Raw genomic sequence first — 21,233 nt, forward strand, 5'->3', positions numbered from 1 at the left:
GGCCGCGGCGGGGGAGCGGGAGGGGGGAGCCGGTTTGGCTGGCGCTGTCTGTGCTGTCTCCAAGCCGGGAGCAAGGGACAGGGCGGGCCCCGGCACCGCCTCGCCTCGCGGGTCCTTGTCGGTCCCCGTGCCAGGATGGAAGCCACGCTTGGGCACCTCGCTCTCTCCGTGCCTTCCCATCCCATCAGGGACACCGGCGCTGGACATCGCGCTGCTGTCCATCCCCTCTGGACCGCGGTAAACCGCGCAGTGCCACTTAAAAACCCGAAACGCACCCGGTATCCGAAGGAAAACACGTCCTCGTCAGTTCCGTTGCCGAGCTCTAGAGCTCTCTGAGGGTGCCTCTGAGACTTGTTGATAGTAAAGACTTGGAGTTACAGCATAAACCTTTTTTTTTACCACAGGGTAAAGTCATAAGAACAGCAACTAAAAAGTAAAATTGTATAAAATTTTATAGAAAATATTGAAAAATACATTAAATAAAGTTACACAAAGTAAAAAACAAACAGTAATTTGCTCTTAAAAATGCAAAACTTTTTTTTTTTAGGGTTGTCTTGGGATATTGCCCTGCCTTGGATGAGCTGTCAGCAACAGGCTAAATGCCTTGGTGATTTCCTGGCAAGACATTTCTTGGCTGTTGTATTTCAGCTTAAACCAATTCTTCCCTTTTTTTTTTAAATTTTTTTTTCCACTGTGCAGCTGTTCTATGTCTCTGACTAGGAAGGTAAAAATAGTACTCGGCATTTGTAAAATACTTTTCTCCACAGACACCCCGTCCCCCAGCCCCCTTCCTCCCTATTTGTAGCACAGCTTGTGAAGTAGGTGTTACTATTGCCATTTTACAGTCAAGATCACTGATGGTCAGGTCCCCAAATGTGCACAATATTTATAATATCGCAGTTACCACAGTTGAGAAATGACCCTAAAATGGAAGTCTTTCACCTCTAGTTCACAATACTAGCCTCAAATTTGCCACCTCTTTGCCCCATCTGCTCAACTGTGTTGCAGGTAGAAAAGTGGTTGTCACTTTACCACCATATGCTTTCCAACCCACATAAACTTTTTAAAATCCAAGTTTGCCTGATAAAATACACTGTTTCATTTATACTTTCATTAGCAGAAGGGTTTATCAGTATGGAGAACTGAGTCACCCAAGCAAGACTGAAGCAGAGGTGGGAAAAAACTGCAGAATTTGAGCCCATGGCACATCTAGGATATTCAAGTTCATGATCAACTCATGCTGGCAGATTTGAGCTTCTTTAGATTTATTGAAAATTTTGATCTAATACAGCACAACTTGCAGCTTCACCTTAAGATACTTTCTGAGATTTAGAAGTAAGAAGAGTTGTTATATATCTTTCTCTCTTTCCCTTCTTTACGTTTTTCGTACATTTTCACCATCCTCCTTTATGGTTATTGGATAATTCCTCCTCATGGGTAACCTCACATCTTTTGGACTGTGGGATAAGAAGGTGACTAGCTGAAGACCTGTATTTTTGAGACATATGATTATTCTGGGACAGCAACTAGCCTGATCTTAAGTAGTTACAGAATGGAAGGTCCAGCTCTGGCAGTTGGTTTGAAAGAAGTTTCATTATTTTACTCTGGGCTAGACACTGATATTTCAGTGAAGGATAAAGATCAGATCCTAAAACTTTGTGGGAGGGATTCTGAATTTATTACAAGTCTTATTCGAAGGCTGCAGCATAGCTGTGCTGCTGCAGAAACACATTTTTCTTTCCTTCTTTTTCCAGTGGGGGATTAATTTGCTTCATGCCCCATTCCTCCAAGTTGTACACGTGACTGCATGGGAGAAGAAATTCAGTCAATATTCTCAGTGTTGTAACCATCCCTTCCTGAAATTTGTCCCCTCTGCCTATTTCTGTGCATAGAAAGAAGAAGAAAAACTTTTTTGCCCCTCTTAATGTCATGTATAGATAACCATGAAAATCTTTTCACCTTCCTGAGATTGAACTATGAATCAAAACTTGTGTCTTCTTGAGAGAGTATCAACTGATGCACTAGTCAAACTCTTGTAATTTTCATATTGGAAAACTATGATTTTCCATGTGGTACTTCAGAAAAAAATAAAAATGTGATTTTGAGAGGTACAGAATAATGAAAGTTGTTTAGAATTTCACAAGAAGTTGAATATGGTCCTCTCAGGTACATGTGCTTAGTACCCTTTAGATATTAATTTTAAAGAAAAAAATGGATTAAAAAACTGAATTAAATCTGTATTAAACGGAATTAAAACTGTATTAATCCTCTGCTCCCAAACGCTTTCAAATCTCTTCATAGCAAAAGCTATTGTGTATTCCAGCTTCAGAAAGGGATGGAGGTGAACCACCTTATCAAGACAAATTTGGAACATTATCTGGATCTACCAGGGTAAGGTGCTGTTGAACAGTGTATTCTGAATATTCTTTTCAGTGTGTCTCCCAGTGGTACATTAGAAGCTGAGATTTCATTTATTCGGCCAGAGCACAAACAATTTAAATTCTTTAATAATTTTTTTTTTGTAAAAATATCAGATCCAGTTTTTAGGTACAAAAGTAGTGGACTTGGGTGTGTGAAAACTGTTAGTGCCTCATAGTGGTAATTCAGTTTATGTGGACTACATTTAATTTTCTTCTTTTTCGGGCCATTCTCTTGTTCTTTGACATTCTTCAGGGATCAAAATCATTGTACTGAATGATTGTCTCACTCTCAGTACCTGTGTTCCTACAGGTGGTCTCAGACCACGAGACTCCTACTGTCCCCCCAGTAAACATTTTCTATGTAATACAAAGTACTAATTTAAAATAATGTTTTTCAGTTTTCTATTTTGAACTTGCTTTTATGACATATTCCAAAATTGCCTCCATGCCTGTCCTAATGCACTACCACCACAATACAAACACCTTCATTTTAATGATAAAAACCTTTGTAAAATCTTGAAGACATCAATTAATACTAGTTTTTCTTTTAAGTAGCCAAGACCACTCATGCCAAATATATACCAATGCTCAAAAGTAGCATATAAGAAAATCTGTCAGAGTTTGTCAGAATAAAAATATATGTGTTTGATGTGTCATGTAGAGGTGATAAGCAGTTAATTTCCCTCAGGATGCAAGAAGTAGTATATAAATTCTACTGTGCAGTTAAAATGTGGTTTATTAAATCCAGGCAGTAAAGGAGTGATGTGTTGGCTGCCCTTTGTGCTGTAGACATTCCCAAATACTTAGCTCAGGACTTCATTGTGTACAGTCCTTTCCACAGAAATTTGAAACGTGTTTAAAACATTTGCGTTTCTTCAAGTAAAAGATGAACCACCACTTTAGGGTAACTTCACTGATTTGTCTTAATATTTTTTTGTTCAGTATAGGAGAGACTGTCATAAGTAATGGCAAGCATTGTGCATGTAAGGTAAGATTTTCAATTACTTTGCTTAGAAAAGATAATGAATGTAACTGAATGATTTCTCAGAAAAGTGACAGATGTTTTAAAGATGTAGATTGCCTTATTCAAGATAGATATGAAAATACAGAAGAATCAGTATTTTCAGATTCAGAAAAGAAACTACATTGAAATCGTAGGACTTCAGGATATTAGAACATTTTTGTGTTAATGTCCTTTATCACAGCTCAGTTGTTAGGTCATATTTTTAATCTCATCTGCATGACTCTAAATGCAGAGTAACTATTGTTTTTGGCAGAGTCACAGTTTTTGCCTGAATTGCTGAGTTCAAACTTAATCACTTGTTTCATGTTGGCTTTTGTTAAAGATAAATATTGATTAAAAATATGTGCTTGAGAGTATTTAATTGAACATCTGGTGAGTAGCTGTGATAACATCCTGGAACAAGCCATAGTTTCAAGTGATCTATTTATAAATTTTAAGTGATCTGTTTATAACTCTTACATAACTTTTCCTCCTTCACTTTGTGCTTATTTCACAATTAAAGAAACATATTCCTTTATTGTCTACCATTTATTTCCAGATGCAAAATGCAATTATACTAGTAATTCAGAAACCTTTTTTGTAAAATCTCCTTGTTAAGTTTTTATGTAATTTTTAGTTTTACTTTTTAAAAGCAAAAATCAGGAGAAAACCTGTTCAGTGCTTTGCCAGGGCAGTGCCAATACCAGAAAGAAAAAAACTGAAGCAGGAAAGAATAACTATGTTGAAGATATATTCAAGTCCAAATAAGTTTTCTTCTTCATTAAAATCTTGAAATGTCTAAGAACCCTATTTACATTTGAAAATACATCATATGAAGATACTGCAAAGGGTTTGCTGAGATTATGGAGTCAACAAACAAAGACTCATATGAAAATATGTTGTTTAGTCTTTTGTCAGTGACACATATTTCAGGAATTACTTTTAGCATTTCTTTAAGTGATGACTCAGAGGCACTCCCTTATTTTATGTCACATGGCACCATAGAATAAAAACTATTAAATAGGAAAATATTATTTTAAATAACATTAAAAAGGTGTAACTACTTCTACTAATGCTATTATTGTTACTATTTCACATAATTGTGTGCCCATGAATACTGTCTCTTTATTCTTTCTTCTATAAGAACATTTAAAATGTTTTTGTTGTAACGCTGAGTTTGTCTTTAAATCTGCTCGGGATTTCTTAAATGCATAGGTTAATAACTTATGCAAGTATTTCCCTGATCAGTGTCTGAGTAAATAATTTAGGGATTTTCAAGAGTAAAAGTATTTTGGTAATATCTGATAAATCCAAAAGCCTGCTCCTTTCCAGTGAAAATACTCTGTTAACGTTGTAGATGTTTGTTGGGTGTGGTGATTTCTAAAATGTGAGCTTCTGAATTGCAAGATTTGCACGTTCCTGCTTCCGGTTCACAGTGCTCACAGGTAGAATACCTCACCAGAAATGTTGGTGGTATTTTTTGCATTTATAGAGGTTATTCTTTACCCCTGACACTATCTTTTTCTTGTGAGGTATGGCTAAGCAGAAAACACCTAATCGGTTTTGGCCTCAGCTTTGTCAATTGTTGCTTGATCAAGCTTTAAAGAAAGAGGTTTTGAAGGAAGATCTGTGGAGCAACCTACTTCATTTTGACAGGATGAGCTATTTCATATATGCTTTATGATCAATTTATTTCCCCCTGCATTGTTTGGTACAACAGGACACAAGGAATGTTGGCGCTGTGGAGGGACCACTCAAGGCAGAAGAGAAAAATAAATCTGCAGACATTTCAAAACAAAAAGAACCATGCCTTGTACCATGTGATGCTCAAGCTAAAATTTTACGAGGGGAAAAACATTACATGTGCAGTATGTACTCATAAAAAATACTTTTAGTGATGAGCTATGCAATGTCATGCTATGCAATCCTCTGCTATGCTATGCTATTCTGTACCAATTTATCTTTTAATCTTCTTGAGCACATGTGACAGCCTTTGACCCTGCTGCCCAAACTGGGTATTTTTCAGAAAATTTGGGGTGCTCTGTTTTTGGGATGCAGCTGATGTGACAAAGTTAATCATGGGTGAAGACAGGCAAATCCAAGCATCAGCACAGCTCACCTCGTTCTGTGTTACCCTCTGAATGCCAGTATCTACCTCCATTAGAGAGGAAGAGCAGGATGTCTGTCCCTCATTTAAACATCATAGCTAGGTGTGGGGATGTTAAGTGGGAGTTAGCCAGTTAGTTTGTTAGTTAGTTAGTTACATTACCTTTTATACATGCATACACAGGACACTCTCTATCACTGCCTTGACAAACTACACAGCAAATGATATAATCAGCCTCAGAAAACAATTGTATAAATTCTTGGTTTTCCCATATGATTTTTTAGCATATGTTATTAATTATCTGTCCAGATGATGATGATAATGGTTTTATTTTTAGCATCAGGGCAAAAAACAGAAGTAGCACAATGAATGAGCAAACGTAGGATGATAGGAAATCTTATATATATGTCTTTTACCATTTGCATTTATATTTCTGTGATATCTGTTAACTGGTCATCCAATTTGCCCAAGGATAAGATGAAATTCTTCTTCAAAACATAAGAAGAGCCATCACTTCTTAAGATGTCTTTACTGCAATTAACGAGTCTGAAATTTTTAGCATCTTTAGCCCGTGGTCTCTTTACTACTTTCATTTCATTTTCAGGTGCCATAAGGTAAAACACCTTCACTATTCACATAGATATCATAAGTAAGTGTGTTGTCATTCGGTCAAGAATAATTCTAGATTTATGATAACAAAGTGGATGAACATATTTCTTTTGAAGGAAATTTGCAGGACTCTCTTGTTGAATATGCAAGAAGTACACAAAAACTGGTAAGAGACATGATGGATGATCAACAGTCTTCTTTGGACTACCTTTCTAGTCAGGTACTTTTTTCTTTATCATAAACATTTGTATTTGTTATTTCTCACTACAGGTGTTGTCTATCTGAGGAAAAATAAATATTACTATTGTCATTAAACCATTAGAATTAGAGACCCTATCACCATTCTTTGTGCCTTGGGTAGGGTGTGAGTTCCATTTCCATGAGGAGTGATAAGCACCATTTGTTTTACAACTTAGTGTCATACATGGCAGTTGCATAAGTGAAGGACTATTCACTTATGAATAGTTGCCATCTCCAGTCCTGTTGTATTTGTGCAGATAACATATTACACTACTGTTAGCTCTGATAGTATTTTACAAGCACTTTGCATCACTCAGTATAGATAAAAAGCTTTAATCAAACTGAAGGACTTTTTTTTGAATTAACCAGAATTGTGCCTAAAAATGATTTTGGATGAAAAAAGTAAAAAAGAAGATCCATTTGCCTAATAAAGGTACTATTTACTAACACATCACAAAAACAAACTTCAGATTATATTTACTAGGAGTCAAAAAAAAAATCTTTAGAATGTAAAATTCCTCATTGCAACCTAATTAAAGATCTTTTATTTGAATTTGCAGGTAAATGAACTCAAGAACAAACTTGTTCTTTTGAATGCAGTAGTTTTGAGAAAGCATCTGGATCCACTTCCTTACAAAGCAGTTCAATCTCATGGTAAATATTTTTCAGATATAATCTTGACACCTTCCCTTTTTACCATTGTATCTTGACAAGAAACTAATTAAAGCAAAGGTAAGGAATTGTAACATTGACATTTATCCTGTGTTAGTAGTATAAAAGCTCTGGAAACTTTATGAGCTGTTTAAAAATGTTGTCATAAGTACTGCTTTAAATAATTTGTAACTGACAATTCCAGGCATCCTGTTTAGCATATTGTTGATTTTTTTGCAAAATACAAGGTATGATTATCTGTTAGTGAGTAATCTGATGTTGCTAAATGGCATGTTCTTTTGCAATGAAATAAAGTGTGCTCTGCATCTGCAATATCCTTCTTCAAATAGAATGTAAGTCAACTGTTCACTGGACAGTTGATCTTCTTTGTAGTGTCCATCCAAACTAAAGGAAACATTATGTCTAAGCAGCCATGTTGGTTGTAGAAACTGCTTCTTTGAGTATATTTAACAGGTACCTGGCTTAACATTTAGAGACAAATGGTTTTTCATGTATACATTATGATGAAAAGGCTTTTACAAGTATAAATAGGCATGTCTGTAGGAAAAAGATACAATTTCCCAGAGAATGTCTTTTTCTCAGTACAAGTGTTGTAAATAAAATGTTAAATGTTATAAATAAAATGTAAAAACTTGTAAAATTACCCAGATACATAATCTTTAATTTCTGTATCATATCTGTTAAGATTAGAAAGAACTTTCTCTATGCAGTGTAATTTATATTTACTTGTGAGCTTAATGGAGATCAGAGAATTTGAATTTACAAGATAATTTTGTGACAAAACATGATTTTAAACTTTGCATGAGAAAAAAATGCTATTTTAAATCATTCATATGTTACCAAGAATAGTAATATTTCTGTGCTTAATCTGTATTTAAAAAAAAATACATTTTACTAATGAATTTCATAAAATACTTTTTTTCTCTAGGTTTGGACTGCACTCATATTAAAGATACCATTGGTTCAGTTTCAAAAACTCCATCTGGTCTGTACATTATCCATCCAGAAGGATCAAATTATCCTTTTGAGGTAATACATTTATCTCTCAGGATAGTCACAATTTGCTTGAGAATATGCACTTGTAATATTTTTATTAGATTTAAATTGTTTTCCTTGACAATTTCTCAACAGATGAATAAGAAATGTAGTAAATCCTCTGCATATGTCTGCCATTCCTATAATTTTGACAAGTTTCTCGTTTTCTACAAAGAAATTTAATCTCTGTCGTAGGAGCCCATTGTCAGTTTTCATATGCAGTGAAAAATGTACCAAAGAGGAAAACCCAAGGTACTTTCCAGCACCCCTTTTGGACATTTAGAGGTGCTGTTCTTTTCTATATTAGAGATGGAAAACTGAAGAGCCAATTGACTGATCCATTTGGCCTCTAAAATAGGACTTTTGGCTTTTTGAATTATTCTGCTGTATAGCATTGCCTTCTCTTGCAGTGTGACTCCACTGATGCTTATAGGCATCTAAATATAGAGGCAGATGTACATTAGTGTGAGGAGCAGGTGCTTAGCTCTTAACTGAGTATCATTATAACCCAGTCTTGAGGCAGAGAGGCATCTAAAATTTTAGTTTTCATATCCATTTTGCAGGATATATATTCTTAAGACAAACTGCAGCAATCATGTTTCCTATCACCACCTGCACTTTATGTTATTGCTGTGAGTTATGGTGTTCATCTAGAAGAGAATTTTGGGTTATAATCCTCAGACTCAGGGCATTCACATCCATGCAAACACAAGGAATATTTTGTTTTATGTCTTTATTTCTGTTTCAGGCTGTTCTACCTAGAGAAGGCCTTACGTATAGTGGAAAAGCAGATATGGCACTTTCAAACCTTTAACTTTGCAGTACATGCTGGAGTCATTAGCTGTTGAAACAGAAACATGACATTTAGGTCAACTAATAAATAGCAAAGTTTAATATCTAACTTTATAGTCTTCTTTTATATATAACAAAGGAAGGATGAATCCCTTTACCTCTAGCCAATTGCAGTCCTTCAAAATGCTACAGAAAAGGAGATCAAACTGATTAAGAAAAGGCTTCAGAATTATGCTGGGATATAAAAAAAAATAATAAAAAATGGACTGGAACCCCCGATACAAAAACCTGTCATTCTCTCTCTGCAATGCAGTCAGCTCAGGAAAACAGTCTGTAACTCATCAGCAAGTTCCTTCCATGTAAAAGAAAGGCAGAGACATGTTGCAGTGTTCACAGAACAACCATATTTATAGTATAAAGAAAATGCTGTCTGCCTCACCCCAGGATGAACCATAGCATAAAGTGCATTTGTTTCAGAATTTCTTTTAGATTGAGGGGGATTCCACTGAGGAAATATTCATACCTTACCCAAATTACTTTTCTCGAGAGATGGTATAATTATGTGAGAAAAGTGATTTCTCAGTTCACTTTTAGGTTTTGAGAAATAAATCTGAAATGATAAAATTTCTTTTCATTCAAAATATTTTTGCCACTTTTCCACATTTAAAGATACTTCCAGAATCTGAAAATCAGTTACATGAGTGGAAAGGTTCTTTAAGGAGTACAAGAAACAAAAAAGAAAAATCATAATAATTTGATTAAAAGAAAAAGGTCAAAATAAATAATGAGAAGAATATCTGCAGTCGTGAAATGAGTGTCTCATTTCTTGTCTGGTACATGTTGCACAGAAATTAAAAGACAGGGCCAAAAAATTCTCAGAGAAAAATATGTAAAATATGTGTTCTATAAAGAATGTTATTTTAAGGAAAACTATTTTATGCAAATTCTTTCATGTGTGGAAGCATAAAAAAGGTACAGGGGAAATGATAAATGAACAAAAATATCAAGACATTGAAACATTAAAACATAAACAAGAAATTATGATACACTTTTTAGAGACTAATAGCCAAGAATTCTGATATAAACAATTTATTTCAATGAGGACCTTTTCAGCAATAAGCTGCCCTTTTAATGTAATGGAAACTAAATGAAAATGTGTTTAGAATCATTTGCATGAAGATACCAGTTAAATGAAAAAAACAAATATTAAACAACTTGATCCTATTCTCATGTTTTCATGTTTAAAACCTCATGTTGTCAAAAGTGAGTATATATTTTGATGCTTATCTTGGGCTAATTGAAACCTGAATTCCAGGAGCGATAAAAATGTCCAGTTTCAGTGGTATTGGCAGGTTTTTGGCACCTCAGAAAGTTAATTTCAACTGGGCTTTTGTCTGAGCATTTAAACATGAGGCAATTAAAACCAATTTCACTTTTGGAAAAATTAATCATGATCAATTTCTGATACATTTTTCAATTACTGAAATTATATCAATGATATTTGTAAGGTGGATCAGACAAATTAAACAGTTGTTTGGAATATACCTTTTATGCACACTGAAGATGGAAAGAGGAGAAATATTCAGTGGAAGCATCCTCCTGCTCATTTAATTTAATTTGCACCTGGCACAATCATGCCCCTCATACCTTGCATGATATGAGACATAGAGCAAACTGTAAAGTCTTATAAGGCTTTTCAATTGCAACATTTCTAGCCTATAATCAATTAAGAAACTACACAGCTATGACTGTATTTCTCGCTCTCTCTCTCTCTCTTTATCTATCTATCTATCTATCTATCATCTATCTCATATTTTACTTAGCTGCTGTTTGTATTGGTGCTGTATTTAACTGGCTGATGACCTCTCATGTAGAACCAAATCTGCTCCTTCTGAGAATTATCAACACTCCCGCTGAGTTATATTGGACTGAAGATTGCTGTTGTGACCAAGTGGGCTCCTCTTAGTATTTCTGACTCATAGTCAGAGGAGTAGCCAAGCATGCAATTATCTTCTCAAGACAGCAGATGAGGCAATGGGATTATTTTAAATGACTTTTAGGTATTTGCATTTAAATATTCATTTTGGAATCTTCTGTATTTCTTTTCATTCCTGTTCCACCCTCCCTCGGTGACTGAAATAAGCATATGATTCTCCAGGGAATAAAGGCCACAAGTTTCTGTCATGCACATGACCCTTACTATGATTCATTTAGTATTTGTGTTGAAAGGATTGCCCAAAGCATCCAATGGCACTGGCTTACTTGAAGATCTAAGATTCCCCAGGTTGTATTAGACCACATTGCAGCTCTGTCCTGTTGCTTTCTTGGTGTTCATTGAGAGGATGTTAAGTCACAGAGGCTCTGAATGTGATGTCGATGCATTCCTGCCAAGGAACAAGTCTGGTTTCGTGAAAAATATCTGGCTAGTACAGGCAATGGGGGGGAACATATAACACTCAGACTGTCACAAATTTTGCTGAGGGTTAAACTGACTTACTACTAGATTCTACTTTTATCAACTGGCTAAGATTGCAAATCTCTCTTTTCTGAAATATGTTTCTTTGTGTACTTTTCCTGTAACATCAACAAAAATTTCTTTACTCCATCATTTGTGCATCTGCTTAATGTTATGACAGCCAATGTTATATTCTGAACTTACTTTTGTTATCACAAGTAGCTCCATAGCTATAAGCATTTTCCAGGTTAAGTTTCCTGATATTAATCACATTAGGAGGCACTTACCAATGAGCCTCTATTTTTAAACACTGATTGTGTATAGTATCCCTAGAATTACTTCGAACAACTTAGGTGGTGTAGTGTCTAAAAGAGTGAGAAACAAAACAGTCTTAAAAACATCTTCCTCCCCCACCCTTCCTTCCTTCCATGTTCTCCCTCCTCCCCCTCAGTGGTGCAGCAGGATGGGGAATGGGGGTTATGGTCAGTTGTTGTTTCTGTCACTGCTCAGAGAGAGAAGTCCTTCCCCTGCTCCTGTGGGGTCCCTCCCACTGGAGACAGTTCTTGATGGACCTCTTCGTCATCAGTCCATCCCTCAGGCAGCAGCTCTTCCCAAACTGCTGTCCCGTGGGTCACTCCTCCATGGGGTGCAGTCCTTCACGAATGAGCTGTACCCGCGTGGGTCCCCCACAGGGGCCACAAATCCTACCTGGGAAAAACCTGCTCCAGTGTGGGCTGCCCTCTCCACTGGCTGCAGGTCTCTGGCAGGACTCTGCTCCATCTTGGGCCCACCTTTTTTTAATTAAAATGTTTTCTTCATAACAGCTCTTTAAGAGTGCTTGAAATCTGAATCTGAGTCCTGAAGTCATATCTATGTCTATTTTTAGGTTTTTTGTGACATGGATTTTCGAGGAGGTGGATGGACTGTGGTTCAGAAAAGAACTGATGGAGTCATTCCATTCCAGAGAACATGGTCTGAATATCTGGATGGATTTGGTGATCTTACTGGTATTAATTTTAAATACTCTAAAGTGCTTTGTATCCTACATTTCTGCTGCTTTTATGTGAGCAACATTCCACTAAATTGTGTAGGAGTTTTAGTAGTATAAAGTTCTTGTTTCTTAAAAGTCTTATTTTTACGTAAGTATTTTTTATCAAATCTGTTGTATGATTTTCTCAGTAATGACTATGACCCCACTAGAGCCTTTAGCCATTGCTGTCTCACAGGAGGTGTTTAACATATGATATTTTCTGCCTGAAATAATGTGTAGATTGTATTTCCTCTCTTTTCAGATTAAAAAAAAGTAGCCTTAGTTGGTTTGAATCACATTTGCAAAATATTTCCTTAAAGGAGAGAAAAATCAGTAATATTTCACCACAGGACAAGCAAAGTTGGAATGGAAACATTTCAGTAGCTAATAACAACACAATTGTGATAATAATTTTTTATTTCCACCTTTCATCCAGCAAGTCTAAACCCATTTGCTTTATCAGAAGTTTATCTGGGATTGCAATGGAAGCACACAGCTTTTCTGTATAAAAAGGAAAGCTCATATGGGGCAACAAGTGCCATTTACGGAGGCAGCAAATCCCGAGAATAGGGTTTGTGTTTTGTTGTGTTTCATAGAATGCTAACATTCATAATTTCTCAGTACTGCCCTTAGGAATGTTGAATTCCGTTTATGCAAGTGGATCTTTAGCACATCCATTTTTTTGTGGTTTTCTAAGATATATTGCAGACAAATGTTTGAAATCTATCATATGGACAATTTTCTAAAAAGTATCATAGAGAAAAAAGACAATGCCCACATCAAATTCTTTCCATGGATTTCCTAAGGAAGTAGGAAGATTACTCTGTTCTTTCATTAGTCTTTTAAAGGAATATAAGCCTATCATACAACTTTTATTACATTTGGTTCAGGAAGAAAAATAGAAAAGAAAGAACAATAATTTTTTCTTTTACAGTTTCCATTTCTAGACTATATATTATATTTCTGTTTAAGGGGAATTTTGGCTTGGACTAAGGAAGATTTTTGACATAGTAAATCAAAAAGCCACTAGTTTCAATCTTTATGTGGACTTGGAGTCAGAAAATGACAAGCATGCCTATGCATCATATGATGGATTCTGGATAGAGGATGAAGCATGTTATTTTAAGATCCATTTGGGGCATTATTCAGGAAATGCTGGTAAGAACTTCCTTCTTTAAAGTATTTAAAGGTAGCTGGTCCCTTTCTTAATATGAAAAAATGCATTCAAAAGAGTAATAACTAAGATAACTTAAAAAAAATTCTTTATAATGTGTTTTTCTCTGGCGCATAATGAACATTTATGCAGATAAATGGTTGATGATATAGCAATTTTGGTTATGCCAACATTAATCTTTACATAGTAAGAAATCTCTTTATCACTTCAATGTCCTTAATGGAGTAACTGAATAAACTCTTCTTTAATAAAGATGAATAAAGGAAGGATCTTTAACAGATTCAAGTCCATGAGATATATATAATAAACAAGGGATTTTTTAGGTGTTAGTGTTTATCTATCTAATGGTACAGTTCTTTACATGTCCATTATCTAATCCCAGATTTGCTGATGTTAGTGGAAGTCTTCCTGATGATGCTTTGGTTAATTCAGAGGTGCCCAGACAGTCATGTACAAAGGGTAGAGAAAGAAATTGAGTGAACCAAAGTTGGTTTACAGTGTGTAACAGTTACTGGGTGATACATAGACACAAATTAATTTACAATTTCAGACCTCTCTTAATAGCTAAGTGTGCAAAGGTTTTCATTAAGTATTGCACAATGTCTTACTGCTTTTTTCTCTGTTTTTTTTTGTACATGTTTAGTAATACGCAAGAATGTTCCTTATTACCAATGAAATAGCTATTCTCTAAAGGTGTTGGTGCTTTACTCTACCTGTATTTGTAAGATAGTGTATTTGTATTTCTTTAGTAAGACAACAGAGCCAATAATCACTGACCTTTGAGTTTTAAAATTCCATCTTTTCTCATTAGTCTCTCTGGGACTTTGGACACATTACTGGAAAATCTTATGTTACGACCCTTTTTGTTTCCTTTATCTTTTCTTCCTCTGTCTTTGAGGACAGAAGCCTTTACCTTCCATGATAGTATGCATTGCTAAAAGCAACAACAATATAAAGATGTTGTTTCATTGAATTTCAACTTCTTCCATATTTCTCAGTATTTTATTCTTTTTCTTTCCTTCATTTTTAACACTTTGCCTGCTCATTATCTGGTGCTCTTGAAACGTTTTTGAAGAATTCTATTTTTCTAATAAATTCAGAGGAAAAGTTTGCAAGATATGCAACAAGTAAGAAATGTTCTTCCATAAATAATTTTTATATCCTTTTGTTCTATCTGTTGTGCTTAGGTGATGCATTTAGAGGATATAGAAAAGAAGATAACCAGAATTCAATGCCTTTCAGCACTTTTGATGTTGATAATGATGGATGCAGGCCAGTGTGCACTATTAAAGAACAGCCTGTAAAGAGCTGCAGTAACTTCAGTGATAGCACTGGATGGTGGTTCAGCAAGTGTGGCCTTGCAAATCTTAATGGTGTTCATCGCTACACAGGTAGATTTCTTGCAACTGGGATTCACTGGGATACATGGAAAATGAAGAATAAACCAGTCAAAATTAAATCAGTTTCAATGAAAATTCGGAGAACCTATTATCCATATTTCCATTAGCATATGAAAATAGAAATATATCTCTTCTGGCAATTATGTGGAATAATGTATCATTGCAATCATAAATACCTTTCATCTTCACTTGAAGAGTTCAGTCAAAACTTTATTAGATATTTCTACAATACAGTTACTAATTTTTATTGGGAAATGTCAGCATTTGTAGTGTCCCCGCTTGAGTAAGAAGGTCCTAAAAAGAACTGGGTTTTCAGAAAAAAGATTAAGCTTAGTTCTTGTCAGCTTTTATTCAACTTTTAATTTTATTTACTCTTAGGCAATCTCAGAACCAGCAGAAAAAAATTATAAAAAGAAGTGTAATGATGACCTCTGAATGTGCTTTTTCTATGCTCTCTGCATATCTGAATTTCTAAGAAATCGCAGCAAAATTTCTTTTAAAAACCTATGTACCTGGCACTTCCATCATAATATTTTGGAAAAATATCTTTTCTTCACCTTAGGTTAATTTTCCAGAATCAGCTCTCCTTTTTATATTCTTTATGAGACAAGTTAAAAATTGTTGCAATGTATATAGAGAGTTCAGTATACCCTCAGGTCCTGATTTTTATACAAGTAAGGTTGATACTGAGATTCAAGAACTATGGTCTATTTTGTATTTTATTTGCACAGTCAATGTGTTTCATAATCCGATTTTTACTCTACCATTGTCTATTTTACAGTTCACTACAAATTAAAAATTTTTTTCAAAGAAAATGCATAGCTTTGGAATTTTAATTTTTGGATATATGGGCCTGATCTTATGTTTTTCATTCTGATTGTCATTCACTTTGTGAATGATCATATGGTAATGAACAAAACCAATTTAAGTTGTATAAGTATGTTTAAAATGGTTAATTCTTTGAATTTCTGTCAGTAAAAATAAAATAATATCAATAAAAATGTGAATATTGTCAGTACAGCGGTTTCTGGAACCTGGCATCTAATCTGCAGCAGCTAGGCATGGTATTTCTCATCTTTGCTTCAGTTTCAGTAGATCAGCTCTGTAGTAGCACGTGGAATGAAAACAGTTAAAAACCCTGTGAGTTTCCCCTTTGCTATTTTTGATTTTGACCAAACATTAATACAGTGAGCAGAAACCATCATCAGTTCAGAACCTCAGTGGTTTAGAACTTCTTCCCAAAGATATACGTAGCTATAGGAGGAAATGAAGCTTTTCATAGGGTATGTTACAAGCTTAAGAGAGAGAAAACATTCCTCTTTTCTTCTATGCTTTAGTACTAGTCTTTAACAGTTGGATGTAGAAAGTTGCTAAAAGCAGAAGGCTTCTCTCTGCTAGAGAGAAACTGGGGACTATCCTTATCGGGGGAGAGGGGCTGCAATAGAAACAGGGTAGGAAGTAGCTTGAGGAAAAATATCAGAGGCCCTGTAGAAGGATTATGAGAAAGGAGATATGTCCTGCTCTTGGGGGAGACTGAATTTTCTGAGCATGGGGTGATTTTGTTGTCAGACACTGTAGTCTTTGAAATTAGAGGTGAAGAGATTGTATGTAAACCCTGTTTAGCCCTCCCTCTCACTCCATATTTATTAGGAATGCAATCTTTTTGAATGGCAACATGGACCCAGCAGACCTATAAAGGTAGATACTAAAATGAAAGAGCTTCTGCACCAAGATTAACGGGCATTAGAGCTTAAAAAGAGTACTAACCCTGGCTGCAAGCCTGGATGGTGTCATTGTATTAGGGCTCTTATGTCAGAGAGAGTCCTCAGGCAGCAGTACAACAATCCTACTGGAGAATGCCAGTGGCTAAATTTCATGAAAATTTAATGGCTTTAATGAAAGCCTCAAACTTTGATGGTGGGGCCCCTGTTCTGACAACCAGGTCCGAGTCTGCAAGCAGAAAGGAAGAGTCTAATTTGGGATTCTGGATGCATAGAGCTATATTCTACTGACACCCCGAGGCTGCTTGTGGCTTAATTAGAATCCCTGATTAAAAATGAAGGTGACAAGTGAAGATTGCAGATGTGTGCTGGCAGATACTACCACGATTAATTATCAGGTTTAATCTCCCCATTGCCATCATTGGTTAGATTAGCTGGCAGCAAGTAATCGCAGTGGAGATGGACCTGGAAAGATAACTAAATCTTGAAGGATCTTACTGCAAATAGGCATTGGATCTTTAAATTAAGTCAAATTGAAAACCTATACAAAAAATGAATTGAATTCACAATGTCAGTGGTGGGGCGAGGTTTTGAATTTTACTGTTCCTTGAAAGATAAAAACATGTCCAAGACTATTTGCAGACACTTGCTTTAAACTCAATACATATGCTTTAATACCATTAGGTACTGCTCTACTAGCAAGGTTGCAGGTAGACACTATGTTCCCTGTGGCTTAGAGTTCTGTCCCTTTGTAGATAAAATGAATTTATTTTGCCCCAGGATTGGCTTGTGTCTTTGTTGTGCTGTGAGAGCTGGATCTGCAGCATTAACTGCAAACAGGATGAAGTCCAAATTGCAAATACTAGTCAGGTTTTAACTCCTATAAATCTTCCAGGTATGAGTTTTCAATGTAATATTCTCAATCAAAAGATGGGCAGAGCTTTAATTCTTTTTTATCTACTAGTCATGATCACACTAAATGCTCTGTGGCACCAAAACAAGTAATTAGATAATAATTAATATAATTTAATATAGTTTAATGATTTTATTTCCTTTCATGGAGGTTTCTATGAAACGTTGTTGAGCATAGGAATCTCTTAGTTTTATTATCATTTGGATGTTCTGAAATGTGAGTATTGATTTAGTCTAGTTTTGTTTTAAAATTTAGCATGTGCTTAGAAAATCAGAGTGCTAGAGATTAGTTGGCAGCTTGCCTATGCAAATCTGAAATACAGCAATGACAAGAGAACATTTTCCATGTGATAGATGGCTACTGTCTTCAAAGGTTCATTCCATTTTCACTCTAATAATAAAACATCTGTGAAAACAAATTTTTACTTAAACACAGAGAATTTACAAGAATATTAAACTGTTTCAGAGGCCTGTGTTCCATATTTACAGCTGATGGTTCCCAACTACCACACATAAGATTTTTGTGGCCATATACTTACGACCAGTAATCAGTTGGTCATTGCCCAAACAGTCTTATTTTGACTATAATATAAAGGAACATGTAGGGTGTACCATATTAAGAGAAACTGATTGAGTGTTTCAAATAAAGAGCATCTTGGTTTAAATGCTCTTAATATCTACTCCGGGAATGATACTCTAAGCTATGAGAAGTTGTATTTAAAGGACATGCAATCTCTCATGTTATGCAACTGCATTTCTTTCGTTTTCTTTTCCCCATAGTAGATCTTTAATTTGTAAGTCTCAGTTTGGTGAACTCAAATTAGTTAATCATTTGACCTTTCTGGTCACAAGAAACCTTTCTGGGGACTTTAGTTTTGTTTTGCACCGCTTCCCCTGGAGCATGCCCTGCATTGTCCCGTTGTCAACCCAAAAGCCAGCAGAGACAATCCATTGGCATGGAAGGGGTACTTTGTGGGATTTCTGTTGGCATGGCTGCACAGAGAATGTAAGTTATTTACAAAAGGGGTACTGGAAACATGCATACATATTTCCAGGCTGGGTATTGATCTGCCAGTTGTTCTAATCTATAAAGACAGGCTGCACTTCATTTTGCAGCTCATTGTAAAATGAGTTAAAATTGAGGAGAGGAAGGCATCCTTGGCTTTCAGCGGATACAGGTTTTGCTGACGTCCTATGTGCGTTGACCAGAAGTTAAGTTGTTACTGTACAACATGCTCTAATGCATACTTCTTATACCAAACAGTGCAAATGACACTGTATTCTGCAGGACTGTCCAAAGATACAATTCACATGAAGAAAGGAATGGTTCTTTCATTACAGAAAGTTTTTTTGCTCCATCATTTCAAATTTTCAATTTGTGTGTGTATGTGCGTGTGTGTAAAAATCACACACGTGCAGACAAACCTATGTACATTTCTAATGCAGTTTTCAGTGAGACAGAAGGCTGCTAAGACCAGTATCAAAGACACTCCCAACTATTTATTTTCCACGTGTTTTCCTCCGTTGCCTCAGCTTTTCCCCAGCCTCATCTGGTCTGACAGTTTCGAGTTTTGTGATTGCAGCGGCTGTTCTTGGCAGGGGGCTCACAGGCAAGGCTGCCTAACAAAGACAAGCTCTCAGAAGCAAATATCAGGCTCAGCTTTGAGTCCAGAAAAGCTTTGTTATAACAACCATTCAAAACTGACAGGGTTGTTTCAGGTACACCCCTTTTGTTCCCTGCCCAGGGGCCGAATCCCAGGCGTTTCCAGACCCCAGCAGGGCCGGGCCTGCGCTCAGGGCCGCGGGCGCCTCGCGGGGACAGCCGCCAGGGGGCGCCAAAGCGCCGGGCGCGGCGCGCGCTCGTCGCTCGCGGCGCCGCTGTGCCCCGCCGTGGGGCGGCCCCTGCCCTTCCCACCTTCCATGAGATCCTACCTTCCACTTTCTTTCTCCTTTCCCCTTCCCCTCTTTCTCTTTTTCTTCCTCTTTCTCTTTTTCTGTTTCCTTTTCCTGAGTGTATTTTGCCTACAGTCTCCTCCAGCTGTGATGTCACATGTTACCTCCCTGCATTGCTCAGCCCAGGACGGATGGGATGGCAGGAGGCACAGCATGTCCTGAGCTCCCCTTGCAGCCCAGAACTGCGGTCACTGGTGTTTGCTTTCCATGCGAAAACCCTCAGGGCATGCACTACCTGTCAGGACTTCCGTGTACTGTGGTTTTCACACATCTTTTTTTTTTTTTTTAATATTTTTGTACTATACTTTGTGGGGAATTTTATATTTAGCACTGGGGAAGAGGGGCTCATGGCAATGAATCTTTGCACATAAAACGTTTGCTAAAGACAGTAAAAGTTTGCATGTATTCCAAAAAGACTTGGATGGATTCATGGAAGATTAATGTATAGAACCATAGAATCATTAAGGTTGGGAAAAAACCTCCAAGATCATTGAGTCCAGCCATTAACCCAACATTCTAAGGTCCACCACTAAACACATGTCCCTAAGCACCACACCTACACATTTTTTTTTTCACACTTCTGGGGATGGTGATTCCACCATTTCCCTGAGCAGCCTGTTCTAATGCTTGACCACCCTTTCAGTGAAGAAATTTTTCCTAATATCCAATCTAAACCTTCCCCTGTGCTATTATGTTCACAGACACTGACACTAGAATAGGAAATGCCTGCACCAGAGATTTCTGAAGGCTGAGCCTTGTTTTGCCTTGATAGCTTCCACAGGCGTCTGCTATAGGCTCCCACCAGGTGTGAGGCTTGCTTAGATGGACCTTTGGATGAAGATTGTGTAATGGGAATGTGTGGGGTGGGCAATCTCTTTCTGTAAGTGCGCAGAAGTTGCATTTATAGAGATAGATGTGAGAAGGACTTCCTAGTTAAGGTGGGATGGATAAGCTTTGGCTGTGGCTTAACGTCACTGTGCTTAACTCCTCTTTGTGCTTGGGTGCCTGCCAGACCCTTAATTCCTCTGATGCACCTGGGTTTTCATGCAGAAGTAACACATGGCACTTCCTAGGCAGGCGTTAGAGCACACTTTGATCAGGTGCTGGTCAGAACGCTTGTCAGACCAGGACTTCTGCATTCACCATGTACCCACACCTAAGTGTAGAGGGAGAAAATGTTACCCTCTCTGTCCTTGTACCTCTTTTCCTGGACCATGTACAGAAACATAGCTTTGTGTGTCTCAGCTGAAACAGGGATGGGGAAACTATGAGATATACAGGAAAATGAAGTAGATGTTTCCAGTCTTAGCTATTTTGTGGTATGTAGCTGCAGACAAAAAATGTCAAAATCCAATTAATTTTCTACAATGAACAGATATAAAATAGAAATTATTTTTTCTTCTGTATTTTTTTTGTTGCAAAACTAAATATATGAGTTATGACACTGAGAACTCATCACAGGAACACCAGAGTGTTTAAAAAATAAGGTTCCATTTTTTATGTCTCCTGCCTGTGACAACAGATTCATTTTTATATTTGCAGCTATTTCTGCTGCATAATATTCAATAAGGTCCTGGACTGTTGCAAGGTTAAGTATTTTTCAAACCTTTCTAGCATTCTGATTTAATTCTGATCCTACCACATAGATTGGCAGTCCACTAAAATGCTGAGAAATAAACAGAATTCAGCAGGCCAGAGTACAAAAACTAA

The 21,233-nt window shown here is 36.6% G+C and overlaps 1 protein-coding gene across 3 annotated transcripts; it reads left to right on the plus strand.

Annotated features, from left to right (window-relative positions):
• The first annotated feature begins 27 nt into the window (after positions 1–27).
• Positions 28–15,907, plus strand: ANGPTL5 (angiopoietin like 5). 3 transcript variants are annotated; one of them, XM_027677717.1, is made up of 10 exons: positions 28–302; positions 2,302–2,391; positions 3,363–3,408; positions 5,144–5,291; positions 6,256–6,359; positions 6,940–7,033; positions 7,980–8,080; positions 12,220–12,340; positions 13,336–13,521; positions 14,725–15,907. In XM_027677717.1, the coding sequence occupies exons 1-10, from the start codon at positions 136–138 to the stop codon at positions 15,042–15,044; spliced, it is 1,377 nt and encodes a 458-aa protein (XP_027533518.1). In that variant the 5' UTR covers positions 28–135; the 3' UTR covers positions 15,045–15,907. The 3 variants fall into 3 exon arrangements, with proteins under 3 accessions (XP_027533518.1, XP_027533520.1, XP_027533519.1); XM_027677719.1 differs by lacking the exon at positions 28–302 and adding an exon at positions 1,114–1,335; XM_027677718.1 differs by lacking the exons at positions 28–302; positions 2,302–2,391 and having other exon boundaries at positions 3,265–3,408.
• The last annotated feature ends 5,326 nt before the right edge of the window (positions 15,908–21,233 follow it).

This window comes from Neopelma chrysocephalum, unplaced genomic scaffold (genome assembly GCF_003984885.1).
Source record: "Neopelma chrysocephalum unplaced genomic scaffold, ASM398488v2 Primary Assembly neopelma1_43, whole genome shotgun sequence".
NCBI classification, from domain to species: domain Eukaryota; kingdom Metazoa; phylum Chordata; class Aves; order Passeriformes; family Pipridae; genus Neopelma; species Neopelma chrysocephalum.

What these genes read in the sequence shown, in the direction of transcription:
- ANGPTL5 (XM_027677717.1), top strand. Translation starts at nt 136, where the DNA reads ATGGAAGCCACGCTTGGGCACCTCGCTCTCTCCGTGCCTTCCCATCCC. An exon ending in CATTATCTGGATCTACCAGG is followed by an intron (nt 2,392 to 3,362) that starts GTAAGGTGCTGT and finishes TTTTTTGTTCAG; the next exon opens with TATAGGAGAGACTGTCATAA. An exon ending in GATCAAATTATCCTTTTGAG is followed by an intron (nt 8,081 to 12,219) that starts GTAATACATTTA and finishes GTCTATTTTTAG; the next exon opens with GTTTTTTGTGACATGGATTT.